General features: G+C 42.4%; 1 protein-coding gene and 1 long non-coding RNA gene across 9 annotated transcripts; one reads left to right on the plus strand and one right to left on the minus strand.

Annotated features, from left to right (window-relative positions):
• Positions 1-247: 247 nt before the first annotated feature.
• On the minus strand, positions 248-18,367 carry LOC144202618 (uncharacterized). Of its 7 annotated transcripts, none has more exons than XM_077725466.1 (17): positions 18,216-18,367; positions 16,946-16,999; positions 16,064-16,170; positions 14,839-15,817; positions 13,480-13,861; positions 12,894-13,250; positions 11,261-11,480; positions 8,748-9,300; positions 8,526-8,685; positions 8,311-8,427; positions 8,074-8,226; positions 7,691-7,847; positions 6,892-7,348; positions 6,359-6,506; positions 6,159-6,248; positions 5,872-6,067; positions 248-5,111 (listed from the first exon to the last, which is right to left on the minus strand). In XM_077725466.1, the coding sequence occupies exons 3-17, from the start codon at positions 16,134-16,136 to the stop codon at positions 679-681; spliced, it is 8,475 nt and encodes a 2,824-aa protein (XP_077581592.1). In that variant the 5' UTR covers positions 16,137-16,170; positions 16,946-16,999; positions 18,216-18,367; the 3' UTR covers positions 248-678. The 7 variants fall into 7 exon arrangements, with proteins under 7 accessions (XP_077581592.1, XP_077581594.1, XP_077581589.1 ...); XM_077725468.1 differs by having other exon boundaries at positions 8,125-8,226; positions 12,894-13,271; XM_077725463.1 differs by having other exon boundaries at positions 12,894-13,271.
• On the plus strand, positions 13,754-19,128 carry LOC144202619 (uncharacterized). Of its 2 annotated transcripts, XR_013327525.1 has the most exons (4): positions 13,754-13,864; positions 14,863-18,396; positions 18,467-18,544; positions 18,628-19,128. It is a non-coding gene; the product is annotated as an uncharacterized LOC144202619 (long non-coding RNA). The 2 variants fall into 2 exon arrangements; XR_013327524.1 differs by having other exon boundaries at positions 14,863-18,544.
• Positions 19,129-19,634: the final 506 nt, after the last annotated feature.

Consider the following 19,634-nt stretch of genomic DNA (forward strand, 5'->3'; position numbering starts at 1 on the left):
TCTGAAGTCCAGGCTTTCATACCGTGTATTGTTACAACAAATTGCTGTATTATAGTCGAGCATCCTTTATCTAGGAACATGTTTAATTATGGGTGCCCCAGTGGAGCTAGTGGTTCACTAAATCCAGGTCAGGAGTTTGCATGTTCTCCCCGGGCCTGCGTGGCTTTCCTCTGGGTTGGACCATTTAAATTGTCCGGATATTTTTTGGTAAGAATCAATAGGTAAAAAATGTCAGTCCAATCCATAATGTGAGCAACAATGTTTAATTGAGTTGAAACAAATGATTAGGTACTGCAATGTTGATTGAACCTTTTCTGAAGCTGTCCAATAACACTGCTGAGCAGTTTAATTTTCAACAATCCATTCAGAGTATATGGCTTTTATTTTGTCTACTTAGAAAAGTATTAAAAACATCAGTATGTACACAAATACATTTATATTTACACGTGTTGTGATTGGACGCGGTTCTTTCTTAATCTGGGTTTAACGCTGTAGCAGCTATAACCCAAACCTCAAACACATAATGTAACTTACTTAAATGTCCTTCAGTTATATTTTGCAAAATATGCTGAACAACTTAAGACAGAAAATACAAACGCTGGAACCTATAGAAATAAAATACATGTCAATAATCACACAGATTTTCAGTGTTTTTAAATGATGTCTCCATGAAACAGACTAGGACGATTTTTTATCATTTTCGGCAGTCTTTTCTTTTGTCTTTGATTTTTCATTTTTATTATTTTTGTCTTCTTTCCTTTCTCTAGTTTTGCTTGATTCTTGCCGGTCTCGGCCACGGTCTTTATCTTGGTCTCGGTCTCTGTCTTTATCTCTATCTTGGTCTCGGTCTCTGTCTTTATCTCTATCCCTGTCCTTCTCTCGGGCTCTGTCTCGGTCCCGGTCTCTGTCTCGCTCTCGGTCTCTGTCTCTCTCACGGTCTCTGTCTCTGTCACGGTCTCTGTCTCTCTCACGGTCTCTGTCTCTTTCGCGGTCTTTGTCTCTCTCACGCTCTCTGTCTTTTTCACGGTCTCTGTCTTTTTCTCTGTCTCTGTCACGGTCTCTGTCTCTCTCACGGTCTCTGTCTTTCTCACGGTCTCTGTCTTTCTCACGGTCTCTGTCTTTCTCACGGTCTCTGTCTTTCTCACGGTCTCTGTCTTTCTCTCGGTCTCTGTCTTTCTCTCGATCTCTGTCTTTCTCTCGGTCTCTGTCACGGGCTCTGTCTTTGTCTTTCTCTCTGTCTCGGTCACGGTCTTTATCTCTGTCTCTATCTTTCTCTCCATCTCTATCTTTTTCTACTCTTTCCCTATCAGGGTCTTTATTTCTTTCTCTATCTTTGTCTCCATCCCTATCCTTGTCTCTGCCTCTATCCCTGTCTCTGGTTTTATCTTTGTCATGGTCTTTTTCTCGGTCCCTTTCCCGGTCTTTCTCGCGATCTCCATTTTTGTCTCTGTCTCTCTCCCTTTCTTTGTCTCTGTCACTCTCCCTTTCTCTGTCTCTGTCACTCTCCCTTTCTCTGTCTCTGTCTCTCTCCCTGTCTTTGTCTCTGTCAGTCTCCCTTTCTCTGTCTCTCTCCCTGTCCTTGTCTCTGTCACTCTCTCTTTCTTTGTCTCTGTCTTTACTTTTGTCTTTACCTCGATCCCTATCACGGTCTCTACTCCGGGACCGCTCGTGTCTTTTGTCTCGTTCTCGTTCTCGCTCTTTGTCACGGATTCTCGCCCTTTCACGGTCAAAATCCCTTCTGTCAGTGTCCCTGGGTCTGTCTTTGTCTTTTTCCCTTTCCCTGTCACGGTCTCTTCTCTTATCTGTGTCTTGATCTCTGTTTTGCTCAACCTCTGCCTCATTGTGTTTTTCGCTCTCCTTTCCTTTGCTGCGCTCCCGTTCTCGGCTATCGATATCTCTCTCCCTACTTCTGTCCCACTCTCTTTCTCTGCTCCACCGCTTGCTCTGACTCCTCTCCCAGATGGATCTTAGAGAAGGAGGGCTCTCCCGGTCTCTGTCTCTTCCGCTTTCAACGGCGAGTTCCTTGAGTCTTTCCTCTAACAATGATGAAGAGCTAGGAACCTGTTCTCTGAGCCCTACGTCAAAGAGACTGAAGAGTTCTGTACTTTGCGGTTCTGAGCCTTCTCGAGTGGTGCTGCTTCTCCTCATGGCTTCGGGGGAATGTCTACGCCAGTAGTCTTCTCGCCGTGAATCCGGACTGTGCTCCCCCATGCGTTTCGGAGGACCAGCAGAAGCATCTGCGGGGCTCGGTAGAAGTGTGCTTTGATGAAGCGGTCTCACGTCATCTGTAAACCTATCAAAGCGGTAACGTTCAGATCCAGCGAAAGGCTGAGACTGATCATGCAGTGCTCTTTTCTCCTGTTGTAGAGGAGACAGAGCTGGGTGCTCTTTCAAAGCTCCTCGATGTGGTGGCGAGTGGGGCCTTGGAACCCCAAAATTGAAGTGTTGTCCACTCATCTCCAAAGGTGGCCCTCTTGATTCATCGTACTGGCTAGGTGGAAGCGTCCTGTAAACTGCAGGCTGGTTGTCTTTGAAAATATTCTGAGGAGTATTTTGATGTTGGTCCACATGTTTGAATGGGTGGCTATCTTTATTATACTGATCTCTTGGGCTACGGCTTGGCTCTAGAACACGGATTGCACTTTGATTGGAACGATCACCATACTGAGATGGTATGGGACCCCTTGGTCTGGAAAAGTGGGACAGAGGAGGAGGCCTGCCATCAAAATGTCCTGGTGGCGGTGCTGTAAAAGGTGGAGGAGGACCTCTGTTTGCAGGGAAATTAAATGGTGGAGGCGGACCGGTAAATCGTGGAGGCGGCAGCTGATTCGGTACATCAAAAGTAGGAGGTGGGGGGAAGCCTGGAGGCGGTCCTTGTTGTCCAGTACGCTGAGGATCAAACATTTGAGGGGGAGGACCTCTCTGGGCGATTGGTGGGTATCGTGGTGGGGGAGGTGGTCCTGTGGTTGGTATAAGATTCTGGGTTGGTGGTCTTGAGAGTGGCCGCTGCTGCGGGGGCGGTGGTGGTGGTGGCAGTTGTGTACGTGTCCACTGGTTTTGATAGGGAGGGAATGGATTTGGAGGTTGCCCATACTGACTGGTGTTATCAGATTGAATTGGTGGACCAAGCACAGTGCGAGGATGATGGATGGCTGGAGGGGGTCCTTGCATAGATTGTTGCACTGACATTGAAGGAAGACCTTGCATGGGTGGTGGTATCGACATGGGTGGAGGCCTCATCATGGGATTCTGTCCATGTATTGGTTGATGTGGGAGAAAGTTTGATGGTGGGGGAATGTCAGTTGGCCGTCTATATTTATTCTCAAAGTCTGATGGTGGGGGAATGTCAGTTGGCCGTCTATATTTATTCTCATAGTCCGATGTTATGGGAATGTCAGTTGGCCGTCTGTACTCATTGTCATAGTCAGATGGTGGAGGAATGTCAGTTGGCCGTCTATACTCATTGTCAAAGTCAGATGATAAATGCCTTTCAGTTGGCCGTCTATAATCATTTTCAAAGTCTGATGCTGAAGGAATGTCAGTTGGCCTTCTATACTCATTGTTAAAGTCAGATGTTAATATGCGGTGTCGTGGATGATAGGAATGAGTGTCAATCTTAGCTACACTTGGGGTCAGAACTGGGATTGTGGAAGTAATTGAGGAGCTTGGCGATTCAGTGAAGGAGCTAAATTTTGTTTTGTCTTGGCTATTGTCATCATGTTCTGAATCCGCATTAGTTTTTAAAATACTTGCGGCATTTGGCCAAATACTGTACTTGTCTGTCTCTATTTCATCTCGAGCCGTTTCAGGTGGATCTTTTTCCAATTTCTCTTCTTTTTCTTCAAGATAGCTAAAGTCCATATCAGGTTCTAATGTTTCTCCTAATAAAGGAATTGACACTTCTTCCTTATCAATGTCCATGAAAGGCAATGTGTCAGATTTTTCTAGCTCCATAGGTATTGATGTCTCTGAGTCTTCTGAGGAATCTACATGCTCAGCAACAGGAGGCAAAATGATAGTTTCTTCTGATGGTTGTGAAGGAGAATATTGTTCTGAGATCTGATCTGAGGGCAACTCATCTTTGCAGAGGGCTTCAGCAGTTGTTTCTGCAACTGGCGGAGATTCACGGTTCTGCCGAGGATCTCTCTTTTGGTTTATTGAGGGTGCAGCCAATGACGGATTCACTAGCTCTTCTACTTTTTTGCCAAGCTGAAGTAACTCACTGCTGCACACAAGGTTTAGAGATGTTTGTGAGGCACTAGATGATTCAGTGGCTGGAATATCCTCTTCTAGTTTCTGGTATGTGTTAATTTCTTCCTGGGCGACCAATATTTTATCGGCATTGGGAATTTTTTCAAATGAAGGCTTTCCTGTTTCATCTGATACAATTGTCTTGACTTCGTCAAATATTGAATCATCTTCAGGATCATATGCGATATCATCAATTTCATTTGGTACAATATCCAGTTTATTTACTATTTCAACTGGTTTATTAGGCAAACCATAACCCCTACTTGGGTCATATTCTTCCTCTGGGTCATACGGTCGGTCATCTTCATCCTCTTCCAGTTGTTTATCTTTTGAAATTTGTGCAAACTGCTGGACAATTGGATCTAGCAATGTAGAGCGTGGTTTGGCTGGTTCCACGATTTGTTCAGAGGGAGAGTTACAACTAGAAGGTTCTGAATCATGCTTTTTCTTCCCAAATAGAGTGTTGAGTATGGTCTGAAGAGGAGTGGCAGGAGCTGCAGATGCAGGCATAGAGCTGGATGAGGATGGGGATTCCACACCAATGACGGAGGACGTGGGAGGTGCTTTCACAGATGGCAACAAAGAAAAGACAGATGAGGTGACCAGAGAAACGCTTGGCGTTTCAGAGGAGCTGCTAGGAGGTGACCCCGGGGGAGTAGTACTGAAGGGAATTTCCAAACTTTGCCGTGTGCTTCGCTCCACTTTGACTGATGCCGGTAGCTTAGGAGGGGTATCTTCAATTTCTTTAATTTGTATCTTAGGCCGTTTCTCATCAGTTTCCAATGGAATTCCTGCACGCTTTCTGTCCTTCTGGCAGATCAAGAGACCCAGAAGGAGGTTGGGCCGCGCTGGCTCAAGTCCTGCAGAATAAACAAGAAATTTAGAAACAAACACATGGCTGCTCTCAATTGTCCATCAAACAACAGTCAGGTAGACCTAGAGATGTACGATTTCACTTTTCATTCACAAGGTAAAAGTATGTATACTGTTGTAATGAGAGCATTGAGAAAGAGAATGACAATGTATGGCTTAGATACATCATTATAAATTAGTTAGTGTAAGTCTGTTTACAGGTATCCCAATCCAGAACCTTATCAACTTATGTTAACACAAAACACTAAAGATGCATCCAATGGACAAAATAACTTACAACTAACTTAGATAGAACAGACTGCATACCAAATACTATTAAATTCTCCAGCCACCACAAATAAGCCACATAAATGGATCACTTGATTAACAAATATACAAATGGTCATATAGACTTGAATTGGCTAGAAACAAAAACATTTTTTTTTTCCGTCCAATAATCAATTATTTGTTACCATTCATACTTCCATATAGCATTTGGATTATGGAATATCAAACATTATCATTCATTTTGGGGGATACACTTTTGTCCAATACTACCCTCTGCTGTAGACTGAAATTAGTGTCACAATAGCTCAGGAAGGAAGATGAATGTGATCAAACTTAACTATTGGATTTACTATGTAATGTGGCATTGTCACATTCCTTGTTCATTTTGAATAAAGCAATAGTTCAGAGGCCACAAATAGGAAGCTAAGGGAACGAATACTGCTACTTCTTCAGTTGGTAATCTAACCGCAAAAAGCATACCTGGTCCATCAAATGGTAAGAGTTTGGAGGGCAGTGGGTCCTTGGAACTCAAAGGAATTAGATAGAGATCTTTGATACGTCGGTTGCTGTTAGCGACCACACCGAATCTCTTTCTGCTGCTGAAGTAACAGAAGAGTGACACATATGCCACTTCTTCTTCCTCTGTAGCTGGCTGGAATCTGATCAAGCACAGCTCCTAGGATTACAAAAGATAGCAAGGTCAATGCAAATCATTAAATAAAAGCTTTATTTTTTTCTCGTTACTGAAAACCTTTTTACAAGCCAACCTTGGATAATGACGTTTTCAACTTCCCAACATAGTCCCACACTGTGCTTGGAGAGATGCGTCCACCAACATGAATAGTGTCTGGCAGATCCTGCAAGAAATTGAGCACAGAGCTGTTATACAACTAGACTTAAAACATACAGACAGACAGACACACATACACACACTCAAACAAACAAGATGACATATCATTTTACTTGCCTCCTTAAGAAACTCAAAGGATCCCGAAACCAGGTAAGCTTTGGTTACAAATTTGGCCACAGACTGCATGTTGATGAACCCTTTCCAAATCTTTTCTTGACCATGGAGGAAGATAGCGGTCTCTCCCTCTGGAGGAGACTCAGAGGTACTGAAAAAAAAAGAAACAATACCATTATAAAAAATATATATATCGGCACAATTTACCATCTAATTCAGGTCGCTCTAACTGTGTGGGTTTCCTTCCATATTCCAAAGACATGCAAAGTAGGCTGATTGGACATTCTAAATTGCCACTAGATATGCGTGGGAGAGGTGAATGGTTTTCTGTCTGCTCGTCCCCTGCGATCGGCTGGGATAGGCTCCAGCACCCCCCGTGATCCTAATGAGGGTAAAGCAGTTCAGAAAATAGAAAATAAATAAAAAATACCATCTATGACTTCAAACAATGAAAATTAAGATTCTAAATAATGTCCAAATGTGGAAAAACATTGTAAAATTGGTTTAGCTTGATGAATTGTCTTGAGAGTGACTACCTTGTTTTAGAAGGCTTGGACAAGGCTAATGGGGGTGGAGGAGCAGGAGGCAAAGGAAGGAGTGCCTTGGTGACAAGATCCATAGGATCAATGATGGGAACTGGGAGAGATTCTGAAATGTTGCTTGTTGGTTTGTCTGGAGCACAGTAAGGGATGTTGACGGCAGAGCCGTGTCTGGCCATGCGTGGGTCACGCCGTGTGATGCTGACAGAAGAAACAGTGGGGGCAATAGCCTGGGGTGTCAGCACAGGTAGGACTAGATTGGTAGGATCTTCTTGGAAAGGTTGTATCTGTGATTCTATAAGTACTGGTTCCATCCCAGGCTGGTAAGGTGGAGGGAATTGCTGCTGGTGCTGTTGACTGACAGCACTGGGAGCATGCATTTCTTGTCTGGATGCATCAAATTTCTTTGTGGGCTTAGTTTTCTTAGGGTCAAGCTCATCTTCTGTCTTTTGACCTAAATGAAAAAATAGGTTAGAGCCATTAGATGGAAAGACAGTGGTGCTGATACCTTACAAAAACACTTAAAAATGAAAAACAAGGCCTATTCATAGACAATGTGATCTTTTATACAAGGCCGTATTTTCCGCACTATAAGGCGCAACTAAAAGACCGACAGTGCACCCTATATATAGATCAATATAAGTTAATCATTGTATATAATTCCCTTCGCACACCTTCATTGAAGGTGTGCTTTATGGTGCGGAAATATGGTAAATGCTACATTTATTAAGGAACAACATGGTAAACTAAGGCCTTGAATACCAAGATATATTCCCCCTAACCATGCCTCATTTACCTGTGCATATTTTACAGTTGAGGTCAAACAAATGAGTTCTGTGCTCCGGTGTGGTGTCTTTAAGCATGCTACTGAAAACATCTGGCATACTGCTGCTACCATCCACAGCAGACGGCTGAGGCGCAGCTGACGTAGCGAGACTGGTCTCCTCTTGGTCCTGAGGGAATACAAAAGGTTAATGTAAAATCCTACAAAGAACAACGACTTTCCAGACAACCACAATTGATTGTAGAATAGGTATGAGTAGGTGGACTGCTTTTTGAATAGAAAAAGAATAAGAGAAAAACCAAAAGCCCATGAAAGACCACCATGGTACAAGGATAGCGTATTAATTTGCACAGGTGAAGAAAAAAGGGCGAAAGCAGAAGACAGCCATCACTTACTACTACAGCAGAAGCCATGCGAGAAGAGGAGGCTGTGGCAGAGATACATACATCTGTATCTGATGGGGGCGGGGCATCCTCCACATCCATGCTATGAGAGTTGTGCCTACTGCTCTGTTTGGAATGACCTGAATGGGACCTTCCACTTGATGACTGAGGATATCAAATGCAATGTGAAAAGTCATCATTATCATTTAAAATAGTAGTTGACTTGAAACTTGTGGTTTGACGGTTTACCTGGGATGGGTCAGACTTCTTCCAATCTGACATCCCCTTGGAAATCATTTCTTCAGCACTCAGCCTTACCAGTCGGAAAGGGGAAACATCTCCTCCAATCACTTTGTAGAATAGGCCCTGAAATACAGTAAAGTCATTTATCCTCTTCTCCTTTCTGAATTAAAATACATGTATTTCTTTTGAATGAGAGACATTTTACAATCATATTGACTTACTTTGTTTTTGGGGTCCTTCAGGTTGAACATGAGTGACCGATACTTGTTTTTGTACTTGCTATCAGTGCTTAGGCAGAGGTTAAACATCTCCTTTTCAATGGCAACTGCAAGCCGGGCAACCTCACTCTCCGTCATTTTCAGATCATCACTGTCACTCACCCTGGCAGAGAGATACAACATTAGTGTTCTGATGAAATAATGACCATTAATAAAGAATCTTACCTCTTGTATAGAATATCTGTCAGAGATCGACGGATGTTTTGTCTCATCTGGTGGTTTGGAGGCGCCGGTACAGGGGATGCAGAGGCCGACGAAGAACCTGAATGGTGAGGCCTTGGAGAAGAATGACTGGGGGGAGCTGAAGTAACGGGAGATGAGGAGACTCTCTTGGATGATGAAGACTGATGGCGGGGTGGCGAGTCTTTTTGTTGAGGCTGCTTCTTTGGAATGGTGAAGTTAGTCTTTGTGACTCTCAGCGCTCCTGTCACATGGATTGGGCCTTGAGGGTAAGGAGATGGAGTAGAGGGCGGGGCAGCAGTGGTTGTCGTTCGAGCTTTCTTGGACTTCCCTGCAGATTTACTGGGAGGAGTTGCCGGCCTCTTGGGTGCCTTGGAGCTCCCCGATTGAGGGGCTGGCTTCTTGCCCTTTGGCAACACCTTGGATGATGCCCGAGTTGCCATGGCCTTCTTCCCTTTGGCAGGAGTCTTGGAATCACTGGGAGGTTTCCCATGAGATGGGACAGGCTTATTTGTCTGTTTGTCTTCTTTGGGTGGCGCTGCACAAAAAAAAAAGAAAGAAAAAATACTAAACACCTTAAAAGCTACCAATCACAGTATGAATAGTCAATGGTCACTACAGTGTCATACAGTTACTTTGCAGATAGCAATTCAACCCATATTTGCATCTTTCAATAGTTTAAATAAGTGCAGTTTTATAATGTAACATGGTTATATAGAGCACATTTGTTTCCAAACTAATGATTGAGAGATCTAAAAATGACCTAACCAATTTAAATCTCATGAAACGCTTGTCCTAATCAAGTTTTGCCTGAACTTGTCATAAGTCATCAATAATACCTATCAGTAGAAACAATTACTATAGTTCTGCATTACTGACAAAGCTACACCGGTCCAGATGATGTGTAATGAGTTGATATACAAGGCCAATACGTTCAAAAAAGGAGGGAGGGTTGAGGGGGCGACCTTGCAAAGGGCCAAACCTTGAAAAAACTCGGCCACACAAAAATCCATTACATCAACAATGGCAAGCAAAAACAAAACATTCCCCAATCATGTGTCAGCAGATTATAAGTAATATTAGAAACCCACATGATGGCAATAACATGGTCTGACACTTAAACCTTGTGCTGTCACTGAGCGCCCTTAAATGCATAGCAAATCGCTAGTATTTTCTTATACACGCGACATGTCCAGAACTAACTCATATAATGGAACCAATTGAGCATCGTCAAAACTGCACAAAATCAACATGCACCAGTTAAATGGCCTGCCATGTCTTTTGTGTCATCCGAAATATGAACACAACACTGAGGTGTAAGCAGTCACTCATTATGCCAGAAATCAGTGTAGATAATAGGGTGGGAAGAGGGGTGCTCTTGGTAGAAATCTCTCCTGCAGATAAGCTCCAATCTTCTCTATACTTCTCTCCAGCCTCTCTTCACCACCCTGGATAGGAACTAGGAAGGATCTGGGATGTTTCCGTTTCAGCTGCTTGCCATCTTGGACATCATCTGCACAATCTCCACCTCGTGTATTCTCAACCAGGTGTTAATGCTCAGATCTTTTAACTTTGGGATAGCCGATTGCAAGCCAACACTGCTCAGAAACTCAATGAAAGATCCCAAAAATCTGTCACATCAACTTTTTATTTTAAGACAAGTTTCTTACTATAATTGATGCAATGTATTTGAGTTGAAAAAAATATAAGGTCACCATTGTAACCTCGGTCGGGGACAGTGATTCAACTTTGTTGAATGTTATTCTAAACAGGTAACTGCATCAAAACGGATTGGTTCAAAGGGGGGGTAACAACAGGTTCTAAGACGTACCTGATGTTGAAATTATTTGTTGAGGTGATGAACCCATGAAGACTCACAAAGCAAGTGGTCCTTTCAAATGTCCCACTCAGACAGAATCTGAATTAACAAACTTAGCATCTTAATTTGAAACACTGGGCTACCCGCTTTTAAGCTTTTCCTGAAAGTGACAGCAAATGATTTTGAGGTGCCCAAACCGCACCGTTAACACTCAGTTGAACTCATCTGAAAAATTCGAAAGGGCAAATTGAGCAGAATAATGGTCACTGCCTGTTATGTGTATGCAGTAGCCTATTCCTATTCTTAAGTCCCCTGAATACGAGGGCTCAATTTTCCAAACCTTGGCCTCCCTTAGACAATGCTGCCAGCTATCTATAACCTTTACATCTTTTCCAATGGACCTGATGTTGCAGATCTGTCCTTTTGTTCTCTTTGAACGCTTGACAATCTCCAAAAAGTCACTTACCGTTCCAAGCAGCTGCCACTATTTCATCCCAAGGCAGTCATCCAAATCACACTTTAACAAGTCATGATTAACAACAGAAATATTCTCATGTTCTGTTTTAGGTTACACTAGCAGGGAATCATGTGCTGTTTTAGGTTACACTAGCATGAAAGAACAAACTACTTGAAAAATCATTAACTATGTTAACAAAAAGACCCACAAAGAGATACATACACTTTTTGTTTAACACTGTGGCTGATATGGATGTAGTCTTTTCTGGTGGTACTGCAATGTAATTATGGTCGCTGCACCAGGACGCAGTGGTAGGCGGTGGCGGATCTTCCACGGCGTGTGCATCTTCATCATCCTCATCAGGAACATTGTTGTCATCCCCGTCGCTCCCCGAATCCCCCTTGCTCTCCTTTTGGGCCTTGGTCCGGGTGACCTCTCCCCTCTGAACGGACCAAAGAGATGCAAATTAGGGCAGTTTAGTAACAGCACCCAGAAGGAACAGGCCTACACAAGAACATTGCATCATGTAATTCTGCTTTTTTTCATGATATAAATCTCATGTATTCTACACTAAAGCAGCTTTCTCTACCACACACTGATGTGCAATCATGTGGATTGGCTACGGGACCCTCAATGAGCACAGCATTGCAAACAATGGGCATCTTTTTGTCCCCTTTCAGGGTTAGCTCAAAGGATAGATTTAAAGTCTCTTTTCGCTACTGTATCAAAGGTGACAGCGCACACGATGTCACTCTTTACAGCTTCAATGTGTGCATCATTAAAATTATAACCAATTAAACCTCAAAACATACTCTAATCGAAACAGTAATAGATGGAGCTGTAGATTTTAAGCCTCCTTGCAGCGGTGTATCAAAGATGACAGCATGCATGATGTCACACTTGTCAGCAAAAAGCTACTTTTGTATGTGGGTTAATTAGTATTCGATTTATTTGGTCATGATTTCAAACACCAGCAAAATGGAGCTGATCCCTGCAGACCACCCCTTGGACTTGTCAGCAAGCAAATGCAGGCGCTTTATTTATGTGAAGATCTGTCACACCGGCAACTGTGTTAAACCCCCAACAAATGTATGTAAGTTGAGATCTTGAGTACCGGCTGGTATATCACATTGAATATGTTAAACCCATTGAGGTTGAATGGGCCAAAAAAAAAAAAAACTATTTTAAGATCAATGTGACTGTCCTTATTTCCATTTAAAGTGCATAGTATGATAACTCTTTTTAGATGAATAGAGAAGAGCAAAAAGTGAGTCACCAGTCCCTAATAATGGTGAAACATGCTACACGTGTGGATGATAAAGGCAAATGGTATTGATTATTTTGCTTTGGGTATCCCTTTCATTACGGTAGAAGTCCTTATAAAGAAAGAAGAAGGCCCCACATATGAAGTAGATGAAAAGGTGGACATTGACCAACAGAGCAGCATAACACCATCAATAGGCAGTGTGAAAACTGAATAATGGCTTTGTTATTTGCAACAAAATGTTTTTCAGGATCAAAGCATTCTTCATCACAAAGTGTATCAAGCCAATTTGAAACAATCCCAAAACAGAAACAACAAAGACTCGTGATACAAAACTGAAATCATTTTTTGCTTAAAGCCCTACGTGGATACGGCTAGCTTTGTAGTTCACGTGTATAAATATATGTCGAAAGCACCCTGTCAAACTATGGGAGAGGAGTGATAACTTTTTCAAGGCCAGTCAACCATTGGGCATCATAAAGTGAGTGTATATGCTTGAAATTTTGCCAAAGACCCGTATATATGTGTTAATAACTTCAACATAATAACTTGTACAGCATGTCTTCACAATTTTAAGTTAGTCCAAATTACCTTTGATGCAGAGGTTGGTTTCTGATCATTGCCCTTCGGCTCTTTGACTTCAGTAAATGACTTCATGGCAGCAGCAGCGTGTCTCAGGATGCAGTCATTTCCACAGTACACGGAGTCTGGTTGAGCGTTGTTGTCGCAGCCGGGACCGATGCATTTTGGGAATGAAACATCCTCTGTTCTCACCGACACTCCACCCTCTCCTGCCTGACCAGTCGTGTTCACCTCCACGTTTGAAGCCACCTTCTCTTGTTCCATCCCATGTGCTGTTTTTGCCTTTGGCTTGTGGCCCGCTGTCTTTTCTGACACCGGCGCCCTCTTCTGGACACCGTGCGGTGGCGTTGGCTGCTGGACTGTCTGCTTCAAACCAGTGCACAATCGCTAACGTTGAGGAGGTGGTTTAAGAAGTGACACGCATTTTCAAGGTCAATTCACACATTCATTACGATTCATTATGGGAAGTTTTCACTAGGTCAGTTATTCATGCGACTGATCTTCAATGTATTGCAAGCATGCAACATGAATATTAAAAAGGGGAAAAATCAAATTTACAGGTAAGTAAAAGAAATTCTGATTTGGCATGACCTACCGGCTGAAAGATTTTTATCTTCTTTTTTCCTGTAGGATTTGTGGCTTTCTCAATCCTGCCTTTGATGCCGACGTCATCCGATAATTTGTCGTCACTCCCAGACGATGACGAGTGTGGTTGCGCTGCAGTCGCTGAACCCGCCATCGGGCCCGAGTTGGCAATTGCGGCAGACATTGAAGGTACAGCACTACCTCTGGTTTTCATGTCCGTGCTCAGTGACAGCATAGAAGTGGCTGGCCGGATCACCTGGCTTTTTTTAGCTGTGCAGTTGGGGCAGACATAATCCTCTCCATTTCTCTCCATCAGACGCCCCCGAGCCTCTGTGATGCCCACGCAGTCTCCATGGAACCACTCCTCGCAGCGGTCGCAGCAGATCATGAACCTAGTGAGCAAGAACACTTGTGATGGCAAACTAGTCATGCTATAATTGTCACTGCCCTCTGATAGCTTTGTTATTGTCCATTCATAAAAAAATGTTACTATTTATCCTACAATTTAATTATTACAGCCCAGTTTAAGTCTAGAAACACTAATTGGATAGGCTTGTTAGCTCCTTGAAGCATATTTACAATACTTTTTACCATAAGTTCCCTTCATTAAAGTGTCTCAGATCCTGACGTGCAGTGTGACGTCAGGAGTTTGAAGATTCAAAGTGCCTTTTACTATAGTGTGATGAAATAAGTGGCTTATTTCTGTCAAGTATAAAAACATTGTGACGCAAACATTTAGTTATTTGCTTATATGGCTAATTAGACTTTTACATATATAGGGTGTGACATCATCGTGAGCAAGACCCTCCACAAGACATCACACTTCACAAACAAGACAGTTGACTATCAAATCATTTTAAATTATAATAAAGTTATCCCACAGAAAAATCTGAATTGGCTGCTAATGTTTTGTCAAAAATCATACTCATTTTTTATGTTTTTTAACTTTACACATCACATTTTGAAAAGATAATCAGATGTGTCCTCATCTGCTTTATGAGGGGAAAAAAGCAGAACATACAATGGACATTTACTAGGCACAACTAGACTACAAATAGAAAAAAACCCATGAATTAAAACTTGCCCTTTCTAATTGACGTTCCCATCCCAAATAGAAAATGTAAATGGGGTATTTGTGAATGCCACCCACCAACATGGGATTTCCGCTGTATTAGAAAAGCCATAAAACGTTATTAGTATGCAACAATAAGCTAACTAAATTGCTGATGTCAGTCCACCTTTCATGTGAAGTTTCTTTCACAGAGCTATTATTTACATATGGACTTTATTCATTTCTACAGAAAAACCTATATATTTACATTTAGAAAGCGAGAACCGTGAACCCCCCAATGAAGCATTTGAAACAAACCTTTTGTTGTGTTTCTGTCGACAGATGCAATAAAGAGCATTGGGGTCATATCCTTCATCGGAATCACTGGATGATGAAGATGAGGAGGAAGAATCATCCTCTTCATCACTGTCCTGCTCTTCCTGTGGCTTGTTTTTCTTGCCAACATTTGGCGCAGGATTGGATGTCTTGACAGAGCTGCTTCCTTTTACGACCCTTTTTTTATTTATGTAGGTTCTTATTGGGCCACGTTTTACCATCAATCCAGTATTTTCCGTGGTGTCTTCCTCATCTTTGCTGTCCTCTTGAGCAGCTAGTTCGACATCTTCCTGGTTTTCGCTGTCTTTATTCTCTACACTGGAGTCAGACTGATGCTGTTCCTTACTGGTGTTTCCATCCTCCCTTTTGGTGACAGCAACAGACCCTTTGCCTGTTCTCACTGAATCTTTTCTATCTGACTCTTCATCTTCGCTGTCCTCATTCTCAGAGCTTTCTTCATCTTTGACTGCAGACCTGTCTTTCTGGCGCGTCCACTTGCCAAGCCTAGTAGATCTTAGAGTCTGTTCTCTCGTGCTACTTCTAGTTCTTCTCTCAGAGGACTCAGGCTTGTCATCAGATTTTGTGTCTGCGTTGCCATCAAAGCTGGCCTCAGAGGCAGTTTCTGCATCAGTTGGGGTTTGTGAAGGAGGATCTCCGCTTTCAAGGGTCGGGGGAGCACTTTTTCTTAGCACTCTTTTAGTAGTGGAGAGAAATTCCTCCAATTTGTCAGTGCGCTTCGACTGTCTGCCACTACGGCGCACAGGGTAGCGGCTCTCAGGTTGGTCGGTTGCTGCCTCCACTGGCATTTCTCTTTTAGCAACAGTAGACTTGCGGAACGACCACGTTTTCTTCACCTCACAGTTGGGTTTTGAAGATTTGTCTAAGTTTTCTAGTGTCTTCTCAGCCACCTTTTCACTTTCTGTTGGGGAACTTTGCTCATTAGGCTGCACTTCTCCATCACCTGTACACAGATCACAGAAGGCTAGGGTAGCATTAACAAGAGGAATAACGGCCGCTTCGGAGGTGATTAAAGAAGCAACTACTAGGTGTCTTTACCATTAAGTTTGGTAAACTTGGTGTGCTCGGCTAGATTCTTTTCTTGAGTTCCTAGTTGCTTAAGAATTATATAACATCACACCACACTATTGCCCAGTGCATATGAGGGTCCAGCCTTCAATAAGGATAAAAATAAGCTCATTCAAGGTACCTTGAGAGCGGCTATCCATTTGGCCTTGGCTCTGTTCTGGCTCATAGAGCTCAGGGCTCACATTCTCCTCCATGGGTGGAGTCAATCACTACTTTGAAACTGAATCACTAGTTAGGAGAAGAGCACAAGACAGTCACTAACGAAGTGCAAGCCAGGTAGACCATATCCCTACGCATCAGAAAAGAATTGAAATCTGCTTCATGCTAATCAAACGATTTAACTTGAAACCATGCCGTGTTTAATAGCCAGGGAATATGAGTAGGGCTGAGCACTAAACGCTTTCTTTAGGGCACCAAGGAAAGTGCATCAGTAGTACCGCGTATCAAAGTCTTTCGATGCCAAGTTGCGGTACCCAAACGGAAAAAAGAACGTCCGCGTTCACTTAAGTTAGTTTTAGCAGTCAGCAATTACAACCCATTCCCCCTTCCTCCTGAAAATGGCATGTTTAATTTCACTTGTCAAATACAGTAGTACCAAAAATGTTTAAAAATGCACGCTTATCAAGGCTTCCTCTGTCCTGGGCAATATCCATACGCTGTTTCGGCTTATGTGAAAGGACTCTAATTTAAACGGTTTATTTTTTGCGGTCCGTTGGAATTCACACACAACAACAAACGCAAGATAACTAAAGTTTGATGAACAAACAGCATGTAACTAGCAACCAATTCAGGGTGTCCCCCACCTACTGCCTAAAGTTGGCTCGGGTAGACTCTAGCACCCCGGTGACCCATCAGAATCAGAAAAGTTGGATAAATATATTTCTTGCACTTTAGTTTGTTTAAATCCGAGTCATTCACTCACTGAGAAAAACATCACTCCTACATAGAATTGTATAAATGTAAATATACATGTTTTGGAAACAAAAAATGATTGAAAATGTACCTGTAATTCCTCAACAAAACAAAAACTTCACAACAATCATCAGGATTTGAAGATCTGACAAGGGAAAAAAATGCATTTTAGGATAAAAGCACTCTTTACCTTGTGAGGACAGATTTTTAACATTTTAAAAGTGCACCCCAAAGATCAGTTATACATTGTTTACAACGTGAAAGAATGTCAAACTGCCCGAATCTGAAACGTGAATGCATTTCTAACCCGATCCAATTAAAGTACTTTCTCAAGTGTTTTATATTATTATGTTTGTTAGGGGAGAAAGAGGAAAATTAACTCATGGTCTAGTTTCCTCTACTAGAAAACACTGGCGGAATTGATGGACACCACCGAACTGGCACCAGTGGCCCGTGCTGTGCCACGTGACTAAACGTGTTATTACCAAAATGGGCGGCCAGGCCTCTACGAATAGACGATATGAATCATATTCGTCATAATCACGGATCACCAGGAAAATGCGGTGATGACGACTTATTAACGCGTAAAGATGTCAAAGAACATGGTTAGCAGCCGCGCTTTTAGCTGCCAATGTTGTGTTATGCTTGAGGGGACTACACACAGGCACGAAAACAATATTCGGAGGTTTTTAATTTAGAATCGGGTGAATAAATATTACGGAAAATTCCGATTTTTGTTATTATAAGTGGAATGCAAGATTTCCCAAGTATTGGATAAACCGCCTCGTGAGTTGTTTCGTATCAACCTGAAATGGCCGCAAAGCCTCGGTTGCTAACAGTGTTAGCTCACGCTATAGTGAGTATGTACCGCGAAATATAAAGAAACGCGAACCTGGTGCTTTTGACATGCTAAGTGATAGATCACCACGTGTTAATCGAAGTAGAAAATGTATATATACACATTGTCTGTTTTGCAGCATGCAAATGTTGCATTTCACCGACATTTATTTGGACCAGCTTTCGGCTGGAAAGCGATAGCTCACCACGAGCTTTAACTACCAAGCTACTAAGTCCCTAATTTGGGATATGAGCCACTTGGATGCACAACTGCACATACGCATCCCATAGGAGAGACAAAATGTGCAACATCTACACGTATTACAGATTGGTATTTGGTGATGAAATCCTATTTTGGTTTAAGACGCGCAACCTTGTTATTGCGTTGCTGCAATTGGCGTCAACTGAAGGGGAGGGAGGGAGGAAAAACAATCTGCAAATACTAGATCAGTTACAGAATCGAATGCATTCTATAGTATTAAAATAAGTTCGACAAATGAAAGAGCACGCAATGTTTTACCCACCTACACGACAGAGTTGCAGATGACGTGCCCTCGTTCATTCTTCGGTCAAGCCTCCATTTTCCCAAATCCTGCTGGAGCTAGCTGACTGCGCCAGATGGCTGACCTGAAGACTGACAGAACACAGGCACCGCAACTCACTATTGCCCCTATTGGCTTGGCGTGAAGAAGAGCGAATGACATTGTATTTTTGCTTCAACTCATAAGCAAGCACTTGATGTTCATTCAATTTCTTAATTGCTTATCCTCACAAGGTTCGCGGAGGGTGCTGGAGCCTATTCCAGCTGACCGTGCGGAACGACACCCTTAATTGGTGGCCAGCCAATCGCAGGGTACGAGGAGACACAACCATTCAGTCTCACACTCATACCTAGGGGCAATTTAGTGTCTAATCATCTTTCCATGCATCATCTAGGATGTGGGAGGAAACTGGAGTACCTTCAGAAAACCCACGCAAGCCCAATGATAACATGGAAACTCTACACAGGAGGGCCGATCTGGGATCGAGCCCAGGACCTGTGAACTGTGAGGCCAATGTATTAACCACCTATGCGCAGAGCCGGCGAGCACTTGAACAAATATTATATAATGATGTATATGCTGAATATTTGTTGTTCAATAATTTGCATAGATGTTGTTATTATTATTAAAGTGAAAATCACCTGTTTTTTCACTCTACAATTTCAGGTGTCGTGTGGTGGCCTTACAGACTGAAGTGATTTCGGTGCATTCATATTTAAAAGTTGTATTACAAGGCTGCTTAATGACTCATTTATTTAGTATAAATGGTAAAATGATGTGGCACATTTCCAAGTAAACTGAGGTCCGGTTCTGTCAAGTGTAGTATTGAATTCCATTTTAATAACCGGTTGAAGAAGCAAAGAAAGCCATAATAACAATTGCAATTTATGTAAGTCGCAAAAACATCAATGTTTTTGCAAGAAACATTAGTATTTGATCAATTTAATAGCAGGCATTTGTTGTCTGTTATTTCATTCTTCAATTTGTTTTTATAGTGCCACATTGGGTACACATTACACCGTTCACCAATCATTCTGAAACACATTGGAAAAACAAAGATCCCTAATAAAAGCACATCATTGGCCTAGAAGACAAGTCGATCTTACAAGTTGTTGTCAAGGAAGGGTTCATCTTAGCTAATAATGTCCACGATTTTAGTTTGCAATACTGAATATAGGTCTGATTCAAAGTCATTGTATTGCATTTTTCTTTTCACTGTGATCCTTTATTAATCATTACTCCTACGAGGTTGCAAGCTATGAGAGAAACATGACTGTAATAATATTGATGGCAGCAATTATTGCACAGATGAAATGTGGAAACATTAGCACATTAATTGGTTATTACCACACAATAAAGTATGCCAGTCCTCAAAGGTTCTCTTCTTTATGCATAGCATTC

The sequence above is a fragment of the Stigmatopora nigra genome, chromosome 10 (genome assembly GCF_051989575.1).
Source record: "Stigmatopora nigra isolate UIUO_SnigA chromosome 10, RoL_Snig_1.1, whole genome shotgun sequence".
In the NCBI taxonomy this organism is placed as follows: Eukaryota; Metazoa; Chordata; class Actinopteri; order Syngnathiformes; family Syngnathidae; genus Stigmatopora; species Stigmatopora nigra.